Source organism: Aegilops tauschii, chromosome 1 (assembly GCF_002575655.3).
Source record: "Aegilops tauschii subsp. strangulata cultivar AL8/78 chromosome 1, Aet v6.0, whole genome shotgun sequence".
NCBI lineage: Eukaryota > Viridiplantae > Streptophyta > Magnoliopsida > Poales > Poaceae > Aegilops > Aegilops tauschii.
This window is the reverse complement of record NC_053035.3, coordinates 430,511,300-430,529,182: the sequence shown is the minus strand read 5'-3', so window position 1 is coordinate 430,529,182 and position 17,883 is coordinate 430,511,300. Positions and strand designations below refer to the sequence as shown.

At 45.3% G+C, this 17,883-nt stretch overlaps 1 protein-coding gene across 1 annotated transcript; it reads left to right on the top strand.

Annotated features, from left to right (window-relative positions):
- The first annotated feature begins 1,167 nt into the window (after nt 1–1,167).
- LOC141023417 (uncharacterized) lies at nt 1,168–3,150 on the top strand. The gene is made up of 2 exons (XM_073500370.1): nt 1,168–1,774; nt 2,662–3,150. Exons 1-2 carry the CDS (start codon nt 1,506–1,508, stop codon nt 2,702–2,704), a joined length of 312 nt encoding a protein of 103 aa, XP_073356471.1. The 5' UTR covers nt 1,168–1,505; the 3' UTR covers nt 2,705–3,150.
- The last annotated feature ends 14,733 nt before the right edge of the window (nt 3,151–17,883 follow it).

Here is a 17,883-nt window from a genome sequence, read left to right as displayed (position 1 = left end):
ATCAAGTCTTTGATAAGACCCGATACGAAGAAGTTAAACCATTCATTGTGGACGATCTCTGCAAGAGAGATTGCATCCAGTAAACATGGAATCTTGTTCCGCCTTTCTACGTACAGAAATCTACCAACCATAATGAATATAGCTTCAACTTTAATCCATGTGAGCATAGCTCAGATGCTTAGAGCATGGTTAATAGTATAGTTAGCTGCTGGCTATAAGCCAATGCTATGTTATGTACATTCCATCTTATAGCCAACATGTATAATAGTAAATTAAAAGAATGTACTACTTTTTATTATGTGGCCCACCTTTCATTCTTACAAAGTGCCTAGAAGCATGTGCTAGAGCTGGCTCTTCACGAAGAGCCCGCTTACCTTCTCTCTCCTCTTCTCTTTCCTCCAACTAAGCAGAAATATACTAGTTTATTCCTTATAGCCCGCTGACTCAGCTCTATTGTATTTGCTTTTAGGTTCATTGCGCTGGAATTAACACCTTAGGGTTCAAGTCCTAGACTTGGCACTGATACTCGTATTTTTTGAATTTATTCCAGGATTTTTATCAACAACGAGGCTCAGTGTCTCAGAGGCGCTCATATTTGTGCCGGCTCAGTATGTCGGAGGTGCTTATAGAATATGTGTGCATGTGTTTATAGGGATGAGTGTATGTGTTATATATGAGCATCGGCATTTGTATTGTGTTTTTATAAATAATCTAACCGCCCATAAGGTGAGACCAGTCTCGGCGTGCCCACACGTCAGTGGCATAACGGAAGCGTCCGTCCGTCCTTCTGGAACGGGAAAGAAAGAACAGAATCAGATGAAGCGACGTGATTGCTAGCGAGCGGAGGAAGCTATATAGCCGGCAAGGCGAGTGCAGCGCGGGGGCCCATCGGCTTCCAAAGCTAGCAGCTCGGAATCAAGCCGGCCACGTTCCCGAACCAGCTCCGCTCTCGCCCCCATGCATGGTCCTACAAAAGCGCGGCAGCTGATTTGCTTTCACCCCGCAAAGAAGAGAGAACAAAGCCGCGAAGAAGCAAGAGAAAGCAAAGCAAAGCGAACCGAGCCAAAGCGCCACGAGCATCGATCAATGGCCGGAGGAAAAGAAGATTGGGGGATAAGAATGTTTGGCGGGCAGGGATCACAGATTCCCTCCCCTTCCAAGTCACGTAAAAAGGCGCATTTCGCGCGATCTAAGTGCGCATTAGACGCGCACTTGCGGTGGTGATATGCTTTGCTTACCCCCCTTTCCATAACACCGTATTTGATCTCGCCTGCCTGCCTTGCCATTGTCACTGTCATTGTCATCATGCAGCTGTGCTCTCCTCTTCTTGTTCTCCCTTTGCTTTTCTCTATTGCTCCCACCAGCTTCATATAGTGGTCGGTAGCTCGACGTCGTCGTTGCTGGGTTCGTTCCGTTCACTGCGTAGAGAGAAATAACATTGCCGCATTGGGTTGTGGTGTGGAGAGGAGGAGAAAGTTGAGAAGCAGAGGGGAGCCTCTCTCTATATGGGAAGACGGCCGGATAGGTCGCTAGGGGCATCGGCGTGCTGCGAGCGAGTGGTGGCCGTCATCTTCATCGTGTGTATTGCCCTTCTACTGGTGATGGTGGCGACGACGAGTGGTGCTGGCGTGAGCTTAGGGCCGGCTCGGGCCCGCGGCGGAGTGACGATGACGAGCTCCCCGGCACAGAAGTCAGGTGGCGGACAAGCCGGCGAGGACGCGTACCGAAGCAGCAAGAGGAGGATTCCCAAGGGGCCTGACCCTATCCACAACAGGTAAACTTTGATCGGTTCGTGTTTGATGCATATGGATGCACTTGTTGTTTTACTTGGCATGCATGCATTCTGCCTATCTACCTGCATTTTTCATCTGTTTTTTGCAAAGTTTATAATTTTCTAGCGCATTTATCAAGAAATGGAAGATATTTTTGCATCATCATAATTGAAATATTTATGACTCTTAACTAGTGGGATCAAACTATCGACTGAACTGTATAAATGACACGGCGATACTCTGCTCTGTTGTTCTTTACACTTACAAGCACTCTGCTCATTTGTTTCTCCGGAACAGACTCTGCTCAGTTGTCTGCTCTGCTGTCATGCAGTGAACAAGAAGCAGAAGTCTAGAGATAATTTGAAAGTTCTACCGCATAAAATAGCAATGAAATATTTAAACACAGTTCTTATACTTCTCCCGGTTAAGGCCACAAAAAAATCTGTACTTCTTGTTACGATTAAAAATATGCCTATGTGGATTATAAGGTTTCCAGTGAGTTGTTGCAATAAAGAGGTCTTGGTATGGTTTGGCATTTCGTGAGCAGAATAATAAAAAGGAACAAAGCAAGCGTACACTCTGAGCCAAGCACATCATTTCCGAAGTCGCTTTACTGACAAGAAGAGTGCCAGTGCTGCATACTTCATTCCCATCAGGGACACCTAAGATTCCATTACTAGAACCTTATCTCCCTGCTTTGAATGATTTACCTAGGTAAACTAAGATCAGGCATCACACCTAGATGATTGGGAATATCTCAGTGGGTCTCACAGATCACTGCATGAGAGGGACGTAAGCTCTAAATTAAACATAACCAAGTAGCCCACTAACTAATCGTCACCTTCTGCTTTGGTTGCCACCTCCGTGTCTGATAGAACTGTGCTTTCAGGCGTGCCGGGAAGACGACGATCGCGCCACGCCGGAGAGACTAGCACCGGCGAGATGACGACCATTCACCGGTGGTCTTATCGGCTTCCTCCGGCAAACGTTGCTGCGACGGGGAAGCAGGAATGGTTCCTTGGCTTGCTGGAATGAGGCGGAGAGATCAGCTCTCCTACAATGTGGATTTTGGTAGTGGGGGTAATGTACAAAAGTTGCGATCTTCCCGCAAAAAAATCTGTCATTTTTTTGACCGAGATTGATCGACCGATCTACCTTTCGCACATCCTTTCGAGATTTCTTTTGAATTCGTGGTGATTTTGCCCAAAAAATTGTTTCTACTTGTGTGTGTATTTATCTGTCTGAGCATGTACGCAGATAAGCAGATTGCTCTGCTGCGTCAGTAAGTGAACTCACTGATGAGCTCCCTATATGCCACTAGCACCTATGTAAATCATGTTTTGTGGTTTGCAATAACAAGCAGAGATTTGTCGGACGACATGCTTTCTACTAGTACTGTATGATTTTGCATTGCATGCATGGCCGCGTGGCACAGATATGCATGGGACATGAATCTTCTTGGCCTGGAAAGCATGAGAGAAGTATAACATGAGAGGCAGAGAAAGAGGTAAAGCTTCGCATCGATGCGTACGGCTCGCGTGTGCATGCGGGTGTGAGACTGGTGGTGCTTTTTTCCTTTTACTTCTTTTCTTGCAACCGTGTATTTTGAAGTAACCGAGGAGGGAAAGAAGAAGAAAAGAGTAGAAAGGCACGTATGGGCGTGGATGTGCACGTCGTATCGGGTTCAGGCTTTTTTCTCTCTCTTTTTTTAAGGGACAGGTTTAGGCATTTTGAAGTTTAAAAAAGAAATGAAAACAGCTCGAATACGACAAATACTATAAGATGTGGACTTAACATTTTGATGCAAACATATGACAAATTCGCCCGTACAAAGGTGAGCTAAGAGCACGACACCGACTCTCAAACCACACGCAGCCGTTCGGACCGTGCGGTCTGGACGTGTTTTGCCATTCAACGCGGTCCAGCATCGGCCCATCACCGGTCCAGACGTGCATTTTCTCGCAAACCGCTTCTGACTACCCTGGCCACTAAAATCCTTCCCCCTCACCTGGGTGCTTTTTCGCCCGATGCCAACTACCCGCATCCATGCCGCTGTTAGAGCATCCACTACGCACTTATGTCGTATCAAAGCGGAGGCGACCACTCACTGCAGGCATTGAAGCGGTGCGCCGGCAGAGAGAGCGGCGCGCCGGCTGAGAGAGCGCCGCCCGCTGCAAGCCCGGCTGAAGACACCTCCTCGACACATTCAAACAGCTACAGACTGCACACATACCTTCATTAAACCTGCGCGGGTGCCGAGAAACTTACTCCGGCCACACATCTGTTCACGAGCCGGCCATCATTAAACACAACTCCGGTTAGCTCCTCACGTCCGCCCGCTATTTAAACGAGGCCAGACGCCGGGCAAGAACCGCACCACACCTCCGCTCCCCATATCCTCCTTGCACCATATTCTCCGCACTCTCTATGCCATATGGCGAGTAGGAAGAGGGGTTTTCGGCATAAAAGCCGGCTTGCTGGCCCGCCGAGCCCGCCGGATATAAGCTAGGCAACTCGCTGCCCACCTTCCTCGCTACTCCAGGGCGTCAGTACAATGGGCGAAGCTAAAGGTGGGTGCATGGAGGGGCAAGTGGCCGCTCCAACCCGGCGCGTGGTTCAACAACTCGCCGCTCCAAGCCAACTCACAGCAGTGGCGGCGCCAGAAAATGAAGCCTGGGTATTCACCCAAAAATTATTTTACTCTAAATATTGTATATGAACCAAACAACAGACCACAAGCAATATATGAACAAAACAACACTAGCATAACGGCACTAGCAATATTTCAATGTATCATACCATAACGACATGAATACATAAGTATATTTTGATTGATAAAGTGATGGTATCCTTCTTACAATATAACTTTGATGTCGCCTTTCTGGAAGAGATTGATGACATCTTCATCCTTCACTTGATTGAAAAATTCTCTCTCAACAAATATAACCAAACATTTTTTCAAATATTAATCACCCATTGATGTCTACTACGCAACCTTCTTCTTGTAGACGTTGTTGCACCTCCAAGTGCAGAGGTTTGTAGGACAGTAGCAAATTTCCCTCAATTGGTTGACCTAAGGTTTATCAATCCGTGAGAGGTGTGGGATGAAGATGGTCTCTCTCAAACAACCCTGCAACCAAATAACAATGAGTCTCTTGTGTCCCCAACACACCCAATACAATGGTAAATTGTATAGGTGCACTAGTTCGGCGAAGAGATGGTGATACAAGTGCAGTATGGATGGTAGATATGGGTTTTTGTAATCTGAAATTATAAAAACAACAAGGTAACAAGCGATAAAAGTGAGCACAAACGGTATTGCAATGCTAGGAAATAAGGCCTAGGGTTCATACTTTCACTAGTGCAAGTTCTCTCAACAATAATAACATAATTGGATCATATACCTATCCCTCAACATGCAACAAAGAGTCACTCCAAAGTCACTAATAGCGGAGAACAAACGAAGAGATTATTGTAGGGTACGAAACCACCTCAAAGTTATCCTTTCCGATTGATCTATTCAAGAGTCCGTAGTAATATAACACGAAGCTATTCTTTCCGTTCGATCTATCATAGAGTTCATACTAGAATAACACCTTAAGACACAAATAAACCAAAACCCTAATGTCACCTAGATACTCCAATGTCACCTCAAGTATCCGTGGGTATGATTATACGGTATGCATCACACAATCTCAGATTCATCTATTCAAACCAACACAAAGTACTTCAAAGAGTGCCCCAAAGTTTCTACCGGAGAGTCAAGACGAGAACGTGTGCCAACCCCTATGCATAAGTTCACGAGGTCACGGAACCCGCAAGTTGATCACCAAAACATACATCAAGTAGATCACGTGAATATCCCATTGTCACCACAGATAAGCACATGCAAGAAATACATCAAGTGTTCTCAAATCCTTAAAGACTCAATCCGATAAGATAACTTCAAAGGGAAAACTCAATCCATTACAAGAGAGTAGATGGGGAGAAACATCATAAGATCCAACTATAATAGCAAAGCTCGCGATACATCAAGATCGTATCACCTCAAGAACACGAGAGACAGAGAGAGATCAAACACATAGCTACTGGTACATACCCTCAGCCTCAAGGGTGAACTACTCCCTCCTCGTCATGGAGAGCGCCGGGATGATGAAGATGGCCACCGGAGAGGGATTCTCCCCTCCGGCAGGGTGCCGGAACAGGGTCCCGATTGGTTTTTGGTGGCTACATAGGCTTGCGGCGACGGAACTCCCGATCTAGGTTTCTTTCTGAAAGTTTGGGGTTATATAAGAGGTGTTGGAGTCGGGAACAAGTCAGGGGGGTCCCCGAGGCGGCCACGAGGTAGGGGGGCGCGCCCCCCACCCTCGTGGGGTGCATCGGGACTCCTCTGGTCCATCTCCGATGCTCCGTGGGCTTGTTCTGGTCCAAAAATAATCTCCGTCAAATTTCAGATCAATTGGACTCCGTTTGGTTTTGCTTTTCTACAAAACTCAAAAACAAGGAAAAAGAGAAACTGGCAGTGGGCTCTAGGTTAATAGGTTAGTCCCCAAAATCATATAAAATAGCATATAAATGCATATAAAACATCCTAGATGGATAATATAATAGCATGGAACAATCAAAAATTATAGATACGTTGGAGATGTATCAGCATCCCCAAGCTTAATTCCTGCTCGTGCTCGAGTAGGTAAATGATAAAAAACAGAATTTTTGATGTGGAATGCTACCTAACATATTTATCAATGTAATCTTATTTATTGTGGCAAGAATATTCAAATCCATGAGATTCAAAACAAAACTTTAATATTGACATGAAAACAATAATACTTCAAGCATACTAACAAAGCAATCATGTCTTCTCAAAATAACATGGCCAAAGCAAGCTATCCCTACAAAATCATATAGTCTGGCTATGCTCTATCTTCATCACACAAAATATTTAAATCATGCACAACCCCGATGACAAGCCAAGCAATTGTTTCATACTTTTGATGTTCTCAAACTTTTTCAATCTTCACGCAATACATGAGCGTGAGCCATGGACATAGCATTATAGGTGGAATAGAATGGTGGTTATGGAGAAGACAAAAAGGGAGAAGATAGTCTCACATGAACTAGGCGTATCAACGGGCTATGAAGTTGCCTATCAATAGATATCAATGTGAGTGAGTAGGGATTGCGATGCACCGGATGCACTAGAGCTATAAGTGTATGAAAGCTCAAAAAGAAACTAAGTGGGTATGCATCCACTACAAAAAAATACACTTCCGTGATGATACGTGTTTGTCATAGTAGGTCACGTTTTCCATCATGCATGTACATCCATGACAATTTTATGACAGAATCAAGATAGTCATACCTGTGCTGTCGTAGAAGTGTTCCATGACATTACCAAAATTATCATCACGGAAGCGTCCACTTCCATGACAATAAATCGCGCGTTACAGAAGTGCTTTCGTCAAGGGTGATCGACACGTGGCATCCACCGTAACGGAACGCCGTTAAGCTATCGGGTCCGGTTTTGGATCCGATAACCCGTTAACAGACCCGACCAATGGGGATTTTCCACGTGTAAAATCATCATTGGCTGGAGGAAACACGTGTCGGCTCACCGTTGGGACAGATGTCATCCACTCATTGGACCCAAAGCGCTTATGATACGTCGACTCGTGGCACGGCCCAACAGTGGCCCATAAAGTTTAAATGGGCCGGCCCAACTAAAGGCCCACAAGATTTTGCGGCCCATAATGGGACGGCCCAGCTAAAGGCCCACAAGATTTTGCGGGCCATAATGGGCCGGCCCAGCTAAAGGCCCACAAGATTTTTGCGCGCCATAATGGGCCGGCCCAGGTGAAGGCCCACAAGATTTTTGTGGGCCATAATGGGCCGGCCCAGCTAAAGGCCCACGAGATTTCACCGACATTAATGGGTCGGCCCAGCTGTAGGCCCACAAGATTTTGAGGACCCTAGTAGGCCGGCCCATTAACTAGCTGCCATGTTTTGGGCCAAATGCCGGCCCATATTTGATCCGGTCCATTAATGGCCTGCCATGTTCCGGGCCTAATAATGGCCCATATGAGATCCGGCCTGTTAAAAGCCTACCACATTCTGGGCCAAATTACGGCCCTGATCAGGTCCGGCCCTTTAAGAGGCTTTGGGCTAAATTATGGCCCATATCAGATTCGGCCCGTCAATTGGACGCTACGCTTTTGGGCCCATTTGCTAAAGGCCCATTTAGTAATTCGGCCTGTTAAGGGCCCGTTTAACATTTCGGCCCTATATTAATTTTGGCCTGTTAAAAGCCTGTCATATAGTTGGGCCTAACTACGACCCGGTTTGCATCCGGCCTGCTCGCAGCCGATAATCTGATTGGGCCAAACAAGGACCGAGACAATTTTGGCCTGTTATAAGCCCATGATTTGATTGGCACATTCATGGGCCGGGGTCTATTTCGGCCTGCTGCCGGCCGTGAGCTGTTCGGCACGTTTCAGGCCCAACCTACTTTTCAGCCTCCTAAAGGCCCATTGAGTTTTCTTGGGAAAATAGGGTCGGCGGTTTACTCGGCCTATTAAAGGCCCGAATCTACTAGTGGGCCAGTTTACATTTAGGCCTGTTAACGGACCAAGATGACGGGGCCCATGATGCGGATCATACATGGTGATTTGCATGATGGCCCGATTATGTACCGTAATTTTACAGTTTGGCCGGTTTACTGCGAAGACAGGATATATATACAGTAAAATAACTGCAGCATCGTGAATAAGAAAAAAACCTAGACTATACAATAAAGAAATTACGGCATATTACATCCACTGGGCATCAAAGTTCGCCACTATGATAATAAAGCACAAGCAGACAACAGATTACATACACTGGGCATCATAGATTGCCACCAGTGCAACTAAACACGCCGACAAAATAATATACAAAACCGACAACACTTCAATAGAGTTCAAGAAAGGTTAGCCCTGCTCGGGAGCTGCAGCGCAAGCAGCTGAGCAAGCTGGTGAGACTGCACTTGTTTGACACTTATATCCTCCTCACTCTGAAAGATAAACAAGCAGGCAGATGACAGGTTTTGCACATATAAGTATCAGTGCTGACAATTCATCACATTTCTTACTGACGAATAAAGTGACACAGTTTAAAATAGCATTAACACAATATGGTATTATTCAGGTCAAGACATGGCAGGAAATGACATTGTGAAGGAGTTGGCAGCTACACGACACCATTGGATTATAGATCAAGAACTCATAAGTATCAATGGTTAGTGTGCTGTCAATTTATACCATTTCAGATTGGCAAAGTAAGATCACTTGCTCTGTATAGTTTAATTTACATGGTATGAATAAGGAACTTGGTTGTACAACTGAAAACTTAAATTGAGAAGGACAAACTTTTGTTTATGAACTGGAGTACATAATAAAGTTTAAACATGCAATTTGATGTAAACACCAAAAATAAACAGCTGTTGCAGTCATGCCTAACCAAATATACACAACAACGTTTGAAGGCTTGAGAAGGACAAACTTACATTATTGGTGAAGGCAGGCTCTGTAAAGCCCTTGTCCATGCTGATGGGGGGGGGAATTCAAGAGGTTTACCGCAGAATCTTCTTCATAAGCATTGCCTTTATTCTACATTTTGTTAAGAGTAAATATATATGTAACAATATAAGAAAAAATGGAGAATATTTAAGATAAGATGAAGAGTGATGCTACATAACCAAGTAGCTATAAATGTAAGTATAGTGATACAGGCAAAAGGTACAGCCAAGAGCAATGCAGAGCTAAACTTCTTCAGTACCACCGGTGTTATCCAACCTTATGGTAAGAGTAAATATAGATCTTATGTGTAGAAAATGGAGGGCAAAGGAAAATAAGCAGCAGAGTGATGGTACATGAACAACTACCTGTCAATATAAGTATACTGATAAAGGACAGCAGGTACTTACAAGAACAATGCAGAGCTAAAAAAATTCATTGGCATTGGATATATTCTACACTAATGTAACCATTCATACAGATCAGATAATTTGGAGCGAACAATTGATAAGCAAGCTATCATGCATACTGCTGTCACATAATGAACCAGGTATGTATGAAAGTACAGTGATACAGGAAAACAGGTACTAACAAGAGCAAAGCAGCGGGCAGCATATTTGCGATATCCTGTCGTTCTTTTCAAACCAAAATTCTTTTTCGAGCAAATTTCCTGCAAAAAAGATCCGTAAGGCACATGCGAAAAAGTAGAAGTTCAAATTTTCATGCGATATCATAGACAATACCTCATCCTCGGAACGAGACCAGTGCATAACAAGGTTTTTCCATTCAATGTCTTCTAAATTTAGCATAGGAGACTTCACCAGAAATTCGTATATAGACTTGCCATCAAAGTGTGATTTCCTCAGGTAACACCGATACTGCTGCAATGCTTCCTTGAAAAGCGCAAGCAAGCTTTGCTCGTCATGACTATCCAAATTGACCCTCGCCTACTTACAACAATGTAATGTAAATCATTGATGTGTTCAATCAGCAGAAAACTGGAAAATAATCATCATGAATAATAGCACTTAGACGTAAGTGGGACAGGAATATGTGAAAATGGTGTTTGTCTTCACTATAATCTTCCCATGATGGGAATATATGCACGTAGTCCCTAACAACATTGAAAGCATTGTCTTTTAAACTGGGAATAACTGGAATGGGGTTCCAATCTGCAGGAATTGGCCGTCTCTGCAGTTGGGATAGTTCTTCGGCCGGTGGACTTGCTATACTTTTTACTGGAGTGGGATTTTTCTGTGGTACGGCTGGTGCTATGGCAACTGAAATCGGCATACCTTTTGCTGGAGTGCAGGTCCTGTGTGGTGCGGCTAGTGGTGTGGCCGGTGAAGTATGGGTACAGTCTGCTGGAGTCGGTCCTATGTTTTTTGTCACTGGTTGTACAGCCAATATAACTGGGGTGATGTCTGATTTCTCTGGCACAACCACGTTTTTCAAGGACTTTGCTGGTGCTCCTTCAGGTTCGGCAATCACCCTCTTCCTTTTTGATGTCTGATGCACAAGAACAGCATCTGAGTGGAAAAACATGGTATGATGACAGATGGAATATGTATTGATAATGGATGGGCATGGCATCTCGACATATATGATGAGTAAACTAAGCAGATGGCGGTGCAACAAAGTAGAAGAAATGCAAGACAACATATGTAAGATAGGCACAATCAATAAAACCTTGCCAAATTAGAACAGGCACCCTTGATGGGTGAACAGGACAGGCCATCTGCCTTTGACTCCTCGAGGTTAGAATAGTCATTAGGATCATATTCTGAACAAGAATAAACAGGTGGTGAGCGTATGAGTTTCATTGCATCCAGAATGGCACTCAATGCCTTGGTGCCAATTTTGTAAGTCATTGCGGTGTTTAGCTTCAAGAGTGGACTGCTGCTAGTGCGACACAAAGCAGCTACACAGATCATAGTGTAGATATAAAGGGAAAACCGTAAGCATCAGAGTAAAATCAGCAAAGTGGAACTTGCTGGAATATATGTGCTAGTATTGCCGGTACGGCTAGAAAGCCTTCGGATACGATCTCTCTTCCACTGAAGGTGCCATACTGTTAATATCAGTGTAACTCTCAAAGGCGACACAGCTCCCCACATTTCCTTGCTATTCTTATAGGATTCAAGTGGGCAGGCCACTACAAATCCTATTCCCATGTTTACAAAATCCTACGAATCAAAGAAGCTCGACGAGTTCAAAGTGTCCATACCAACCGACCGTATAGACCTCTACACTGCAAATGTCCCTTCTCATATTCACTACAAGGAACATACTGTACTACTATCATACTCCCTCCATTCCAAAATATAAGTCTTGGTAGAGATTTCCACTATGGATCACATACAGATGTATCCAGATATATTTTAGAGTGTAGATTCACTCATATTGCTCCATATGTAGTCCATGGCGGAATCTACACAAAGACTTGTATTTAGGAACGGAGAGAGTACTTATTAAAGAAGAACGGAAGAGGAACATGGTAAAGAAGAGCAAGCAGATTTTGGATAATAAATTGTTCGTTGCGCAGTGCCCACACATGATGAACCAGAGCGCAATAAGAAAGCAACTCCCTGTTGTCTCTCTATATATGGTGCATGTGCTTTTTCGAAAGTAAAGTAGGAACATTAGCTGACCAATTAAATGTTATCTGTTTTAGTAATATCAGCATCATATCAGATTTGTACTTGAGAAACAAGTTTGGAATTATGAGTGGCACGTTGTTTAGCTTGATGGATTCAGGAGCAGTGCTAAGCAGGTAAGATGATGGTGCTGAATATAAAGGCATGTCTGCATTTGGGTCAGTCGACCATTTCAGGCGGTTGGATGAAGATCCTACGTCTCCTAACCCTTCTTCTTCCTCGTCTCTGATTCTTCCCATACAGAACACCGCACGGGCCGCCGGCCGGATCATCGGCCCCCACCGGATGTGTTCCTCCGCCACCCCCACCCCACCCCCGCCCCCACCCCCGTCGAGTTTTCTTCGTTCGGCGAGGCCCCACCACCGCCCCCCCAACAACCAAAGTCCCCACCTGAGCCCCTTCGTTCGCACCGGCGAACTCCGGCGAGCTCTGAAAAATCGACTGACCCAATTTTGAAATTTAGTCTACTATGATTTAACTAGTGTGGAATATAAAAGGGGGAAACCATAAGCATTGGGAGTATAGTGTTGAGCATGCCATGGCGGATCTGGAGGTGCAAACCGGACAAAGGCAACTTCGCAACCAATGTTTGCTCTCAACTAGCAAGTAAGTGATGGACAAGAAATCAGAGTAAAGCAGTGGCGATCTATTTTCTTGCTGCGATAAATAAGTTGAGCAGATACGAAAGAGTACCGCCTCCGGTGCAGCGCCGTGTATGCATCTGCTGAGAATTTGACGTTGTTGCGGTACCGATGGCTGTCGGCGGCGTGGAAGCAGATCTAGGAGGGTAGACGGTGGCGGCGGGGGGCGATGGACGAGACGGTCGTAGGAGCGGCGCCGACAAGGTGGACGACGGCGGGGATGAAGCGAGAGGACGGGACACAAGGATCCCGGTCCGAAGCCGCGGATGAGAGAGGTCGATCTCTTGTAATGGACGGCGGCGTTGGGGTATCAGCTCCGGCATGGTGGAGGAGGACGGCGGTGGATGGGGTGGCGGACGGAGGAGGCTGGGGTGGAGAGGGTGTTTTGGCGCCCACGGAGTACGAATGGGGAAATGGGGGTGGAGAGGAAGGGGGAACCATGTCTTCAGGGCGCGCTTGTCTCAAATGCGAGGAAATTTACAAACTTAGCCCCCGTTTCAAATTTCCTACATCACAGCAATATTAGTCGGTTGGGGATAGGACGGTAATCTCGCACACACCGAATATTTGCCGACGAGAGTTTGTTTTTGGCGCCCACCGTGTATGAATCGGGGAGGGAGTCGCTTTGGACCGAGGACACACTGTGTTTTGGCGCCCACCGTGTATGAATCCGGGTGAGAGGAGGTTATGTCACGTTCGAGTAAAATTACAAACCTACCCCTATCGAAACCTATAGAAATCGAGCAGATAGGCTTTGTGTGGCAGGGATAGGCAGTAGTAATTTCCATCTCGCAGATTTTGGTTTTGGGCGGTTACTGCGACTTTCCCTGCTTCGTTCAAATTTTGTAGAGTGCACGTTACCGTGCCAACTCAATTCAAATCCCGTTTGTATTCTATTTTTTTTCGGGCGGGATCCATTTTCGATTGGAATAAAATTCTATATACATCATTTTTTGTATATACTTTCAAAAGCACAACACCCTTTATACATAAATATGGTTTACAAACGGCATGATCTCAGATTCATAAGGTTGTATCCATCAATTTGGATTTTCAAATATTTGAAACCACTTTATGTTGAAATCCAATGAATGCATTCCTCGCTAACTGTCTCCAATTAATGTGTGTTTCATGCGGTTTTTTTACTTCTCAAACATGTATAATGTGTTTCACACACGCAACATATAGTGTATCCCATTTAGACATTAATTGCATATAAACCATGCATTGTTTCTAATTAAAGATTCTATGGATCACCAATATTAATAAACTATATGACATTACACGCGTCCCGAAATTCAAATGAATATGCATGTTTGATACACCAATTTGCGTTATGCTATTATCGATGTCGTGATCTCCAGTTTAAATATTTGAATCCCATTTAATCCGCATATTCGTCTCATATAACTATCACTCATGCTTATATAGGACTATCTCTCTAGACCTATACGCGTTCATCGTCTCTCGGGTATCTCGTGTGCTACCTGTATGTCGACAATGATCTTTTATCTTCGTAACACACTCACGGCACTCTCTCCCTCGAACTTCATCACTCTATCTCTCTCTAAGTATATCTCGCTCACTGCTATGTGTCTCTAACTATGATTCTCCATGTGGAATCTCTTTCTCTCACACAAACACAAAACTTTGTCTTCCGGGGTCTCATTTCTCTCTACTATTCCCCTGTGTGCAACTCGCACACCCCCAATACAGAGATGTCTTTCGCTCCTTAGGTATGAGAACCTACGACTCTTCCTCTTAAATATCTCTTTCTCACACACAAACACAAACTCTGTCTCCCAAGGTCTCATATTTCTCCACTGTTCTCTTGCATGTCGCTCACACACACTGTCTCTCCCTAGAGATATCTTGCGTTCCCTCATTGTTTCTCTAGCTATCACTCTCGTTTTGAAATATCTTTCTCTCTCGCAGACAGAAAACTCCGTCTCTCGGGATCTCATTTCTCTCCGATATTTGTTTGTATGTGAGTCACATGCACCCTTTCTTCATCTCTCTCACACCCACACCCATAACTCAGCCTTCTAATCCACTCGACTCCTATCTCTAACGCACACTAGCTAGCATCTTTATCTTTCTATTTATCCGTTTCTCCATCAACCTTCTTTCATTTATATGTTGATCTCTTTTGCACAATCGTTGTGCCACACTCCCTCTGCTCGCCATAGATGCATGCTCCAGCCCACGCCACTATCTCTTAAAGACAAAAACACATGCTCAATTGTCGGGCCTTCTTCCCTGCATTCTCGCATGCATGCATATTGTCATACCGATCCGTCTCTCCCATGTCGTTGATCTTAGCTTATGACTTATGTCTTCTTTCTTTTATCTCGATCATGCGCGCGCGCACACACACACACACATCCCACGTATACATGTATACCTCTCACACATGCACGTTGAAGGTCTCTATGTCTCCATACGTAGTTAATTACCCTCAACCCTAACGCCACATCGAATCGTTCTCTTGTCTGCACATAACTTCCGTCTGGATGGGTAAAACACACACTCACACTTAACAATCTCCTTGTTGCTACCCCCTCTCACTCTTCCTCTATATCCCCGAAACCAATAAGACCATCCCTTCGTTTAATTCCCGCCTACATGCACCATCGATATATAGTAGTCTTCCTTGGTGTGTCTCGAACAAACACGTTCTCTCGATGTCGACTACTCTCACGCGCACACACCTTCTCTTCCCTCTCTACGGGCATTTTCTCTCTCGCACCCCATCGTTGGTGGCCTCTGCCATACACATCACCTCTCTATGATGAAGCCATGCACACTTAAATTACATCCGCCACCGAAGACCCCGCGACACACACACACACACACACAAACACACACACACACACACACACACACGTACGCACGCACGCACCCACCCACCCACACACACACACACGCACACACACAGTAAGACTCCATCACACACACGCACACACACACACACAAAGACTCCATCTCTCTCCCCCCCCCCCCACACACACACACTGAGACTCCATCTCACACACACATGCTCTAGGCGGAGCATTTGTTCCTATCACCCTTCATCCACCCTTACCCGTATGATAAACAATCACCTTAATTTACTTGTATAACATGGACAAATTCCACTTTACTTTAGTAGTTAGCAAACTTATCATTTGTACCCATATAAAAAACCGAGTTGGCGATGATGGTGTGCCTGCCATCTTCTAATATAGACCGTCTGATCTATATCTGACGGATAGAAAGCAAACTATGATAATTTTACAAAAGATAGCCGCACCTCTCTCTACATCCTTATCTCCCACACCTCATTGCTGAGCAATTAAAAAAGAAAGTCTCCGGAACAATCAAGCATGGTGGCCGCTGCCGCCTGCCGGCGCCGTCCATCCCCATGCCTCTGCCCATTCCGACCACCAGTCACCACCATGCTCCACTCCTCCTCACCTTATCGCTCATCTTTCATTTTTTTCGATGACATACTCGAGATACGAGTTTTCCAATAAAATTCTCGAAATATCATTAGTTTTTACAGATGGGATTACTCCTGCATGGGTAAACCACAACATGTGTTTTGTAAAAAAATGCATATTGATATTCCGTGCAATGCACGAGCATCTTGCTTGTAATTATATAACGCAAATCACGAGCAGGAAGTGACTTTTTTTACACAACCATGTTAACATGGCCACGTAAAGCACTAGCTAAAGTAAATACCATTATACTTATATCCCGATGCAAAAGGTTGAGTACTTGTCCGAAGAGTAGACTCGCACACACGCACTCTGTCTCTCAGAATCTTTCTCTCTCTCACACACACACACAGACACCAGTTACGTGACGCCCACTTAAGCAGACACGTATGTTACAATTTGTGCACCCGCGGGTACACGTGATGCTGCGCATTTATTTAAGCCGGACGGCGAACCCAAACAGTAGCTGCATTCATTCCCCTCCCGCCGCCTCTTCTCTGGTCGCCGTCGCCCGGTAGCCATGGCCCGGCCGAAGGTAACAACATACACCATACTCCCACTGGAGCGGCTGTTTAATCTGGAAATTTTAGTGGCATGCATGAATCTTTTTGTTCTAGCACTCCTATATAAGGGTTGACCGGTCGCTTCCCGAAAATGTGCGCGGGCGGTGGAAGAGGAAGGAGAAGGGAAGCGGGCTGTGGAGTAACATTTTTTACCATAATTTCTTAGGAAACTGAGTGCAATAATTGAGTAGTTTTGCAAACTACCAGTATTACACATGAAAAGGTTCAAAACCTATACTCCCTTGCCAGCGCGCGCTTCCCGCGTGAAACGGTTAGCGTCGCCCTGAAGCGTCAGTGCCGCATTAATGCCCGGCTAGAGCGGACGCGACCTCTCACTGTCGCCGGCTTTGAAGCGGCGCGACGGCCGAGAGAGCGCCGCTTCCCGGTGCACCGACTACTCCGCGTCGAGGCTGGCCATCGACTGGGGTGATGCCCCCTTCCGTTCCGCACTGTAATCTGGTGCATGACACGTATTACGTCAACCCGGATGCTGCTGGTTGTCCCACATGTCGACGAAGTAGTACGTAGTAGTAAGAAGAAGCAAAGAATCATGCGGTATACTAGAGATTCCAACAAGTGAGTAGACTACACCGCGTGCAGTATCTCAAATCTCAAATCTCCCTTCCGGTTTATAGGGCTCAAATCTCAAATCTCATCAACCAAGGCATTCTGCGATTGGAGGAATGTATCTCGTACTTTACAAAACTACCCTAATTAAACTCATGCATTAATTACGTAGTTTTCTCATTTTCCTCTACGCCTTGGTCGCGGTGCACAATATTGACCACTCCTATATGACTAGCCGCTCTATCTACATGCGGGACATCAAAGCATCCGGGCCCGCGTGCCATCCACCAAATCACAGCGAGGTGCTACAGTCGAAACTCACCGGTCACCCTGGTGTGGCCGTCATGACCCGTCATATCACAAAACCCACACCTTTACCAACAGTGGTAAAGTGGCCTCAAAGTTGGACTGGACGAAGCAACCATCATTTAACTGGAACGCTCGTTGAAGCCCTTTCTCCCCTTTCTTGAAGAAAACCTCACTCCAGGCTACTCACTTCTGCCATTTTTCTTCTGTACCGACAAAGGAAAGGTGGGAAAATCAGTGATGCGCTATATTTTCATTCCAAGAATCTTCTTTTTGCGAAGCACCGACTGATTCTCACAGCCTATTCTTTTCCCGTTTTCATTGCAATTGTGGTTTCCTTTCGAT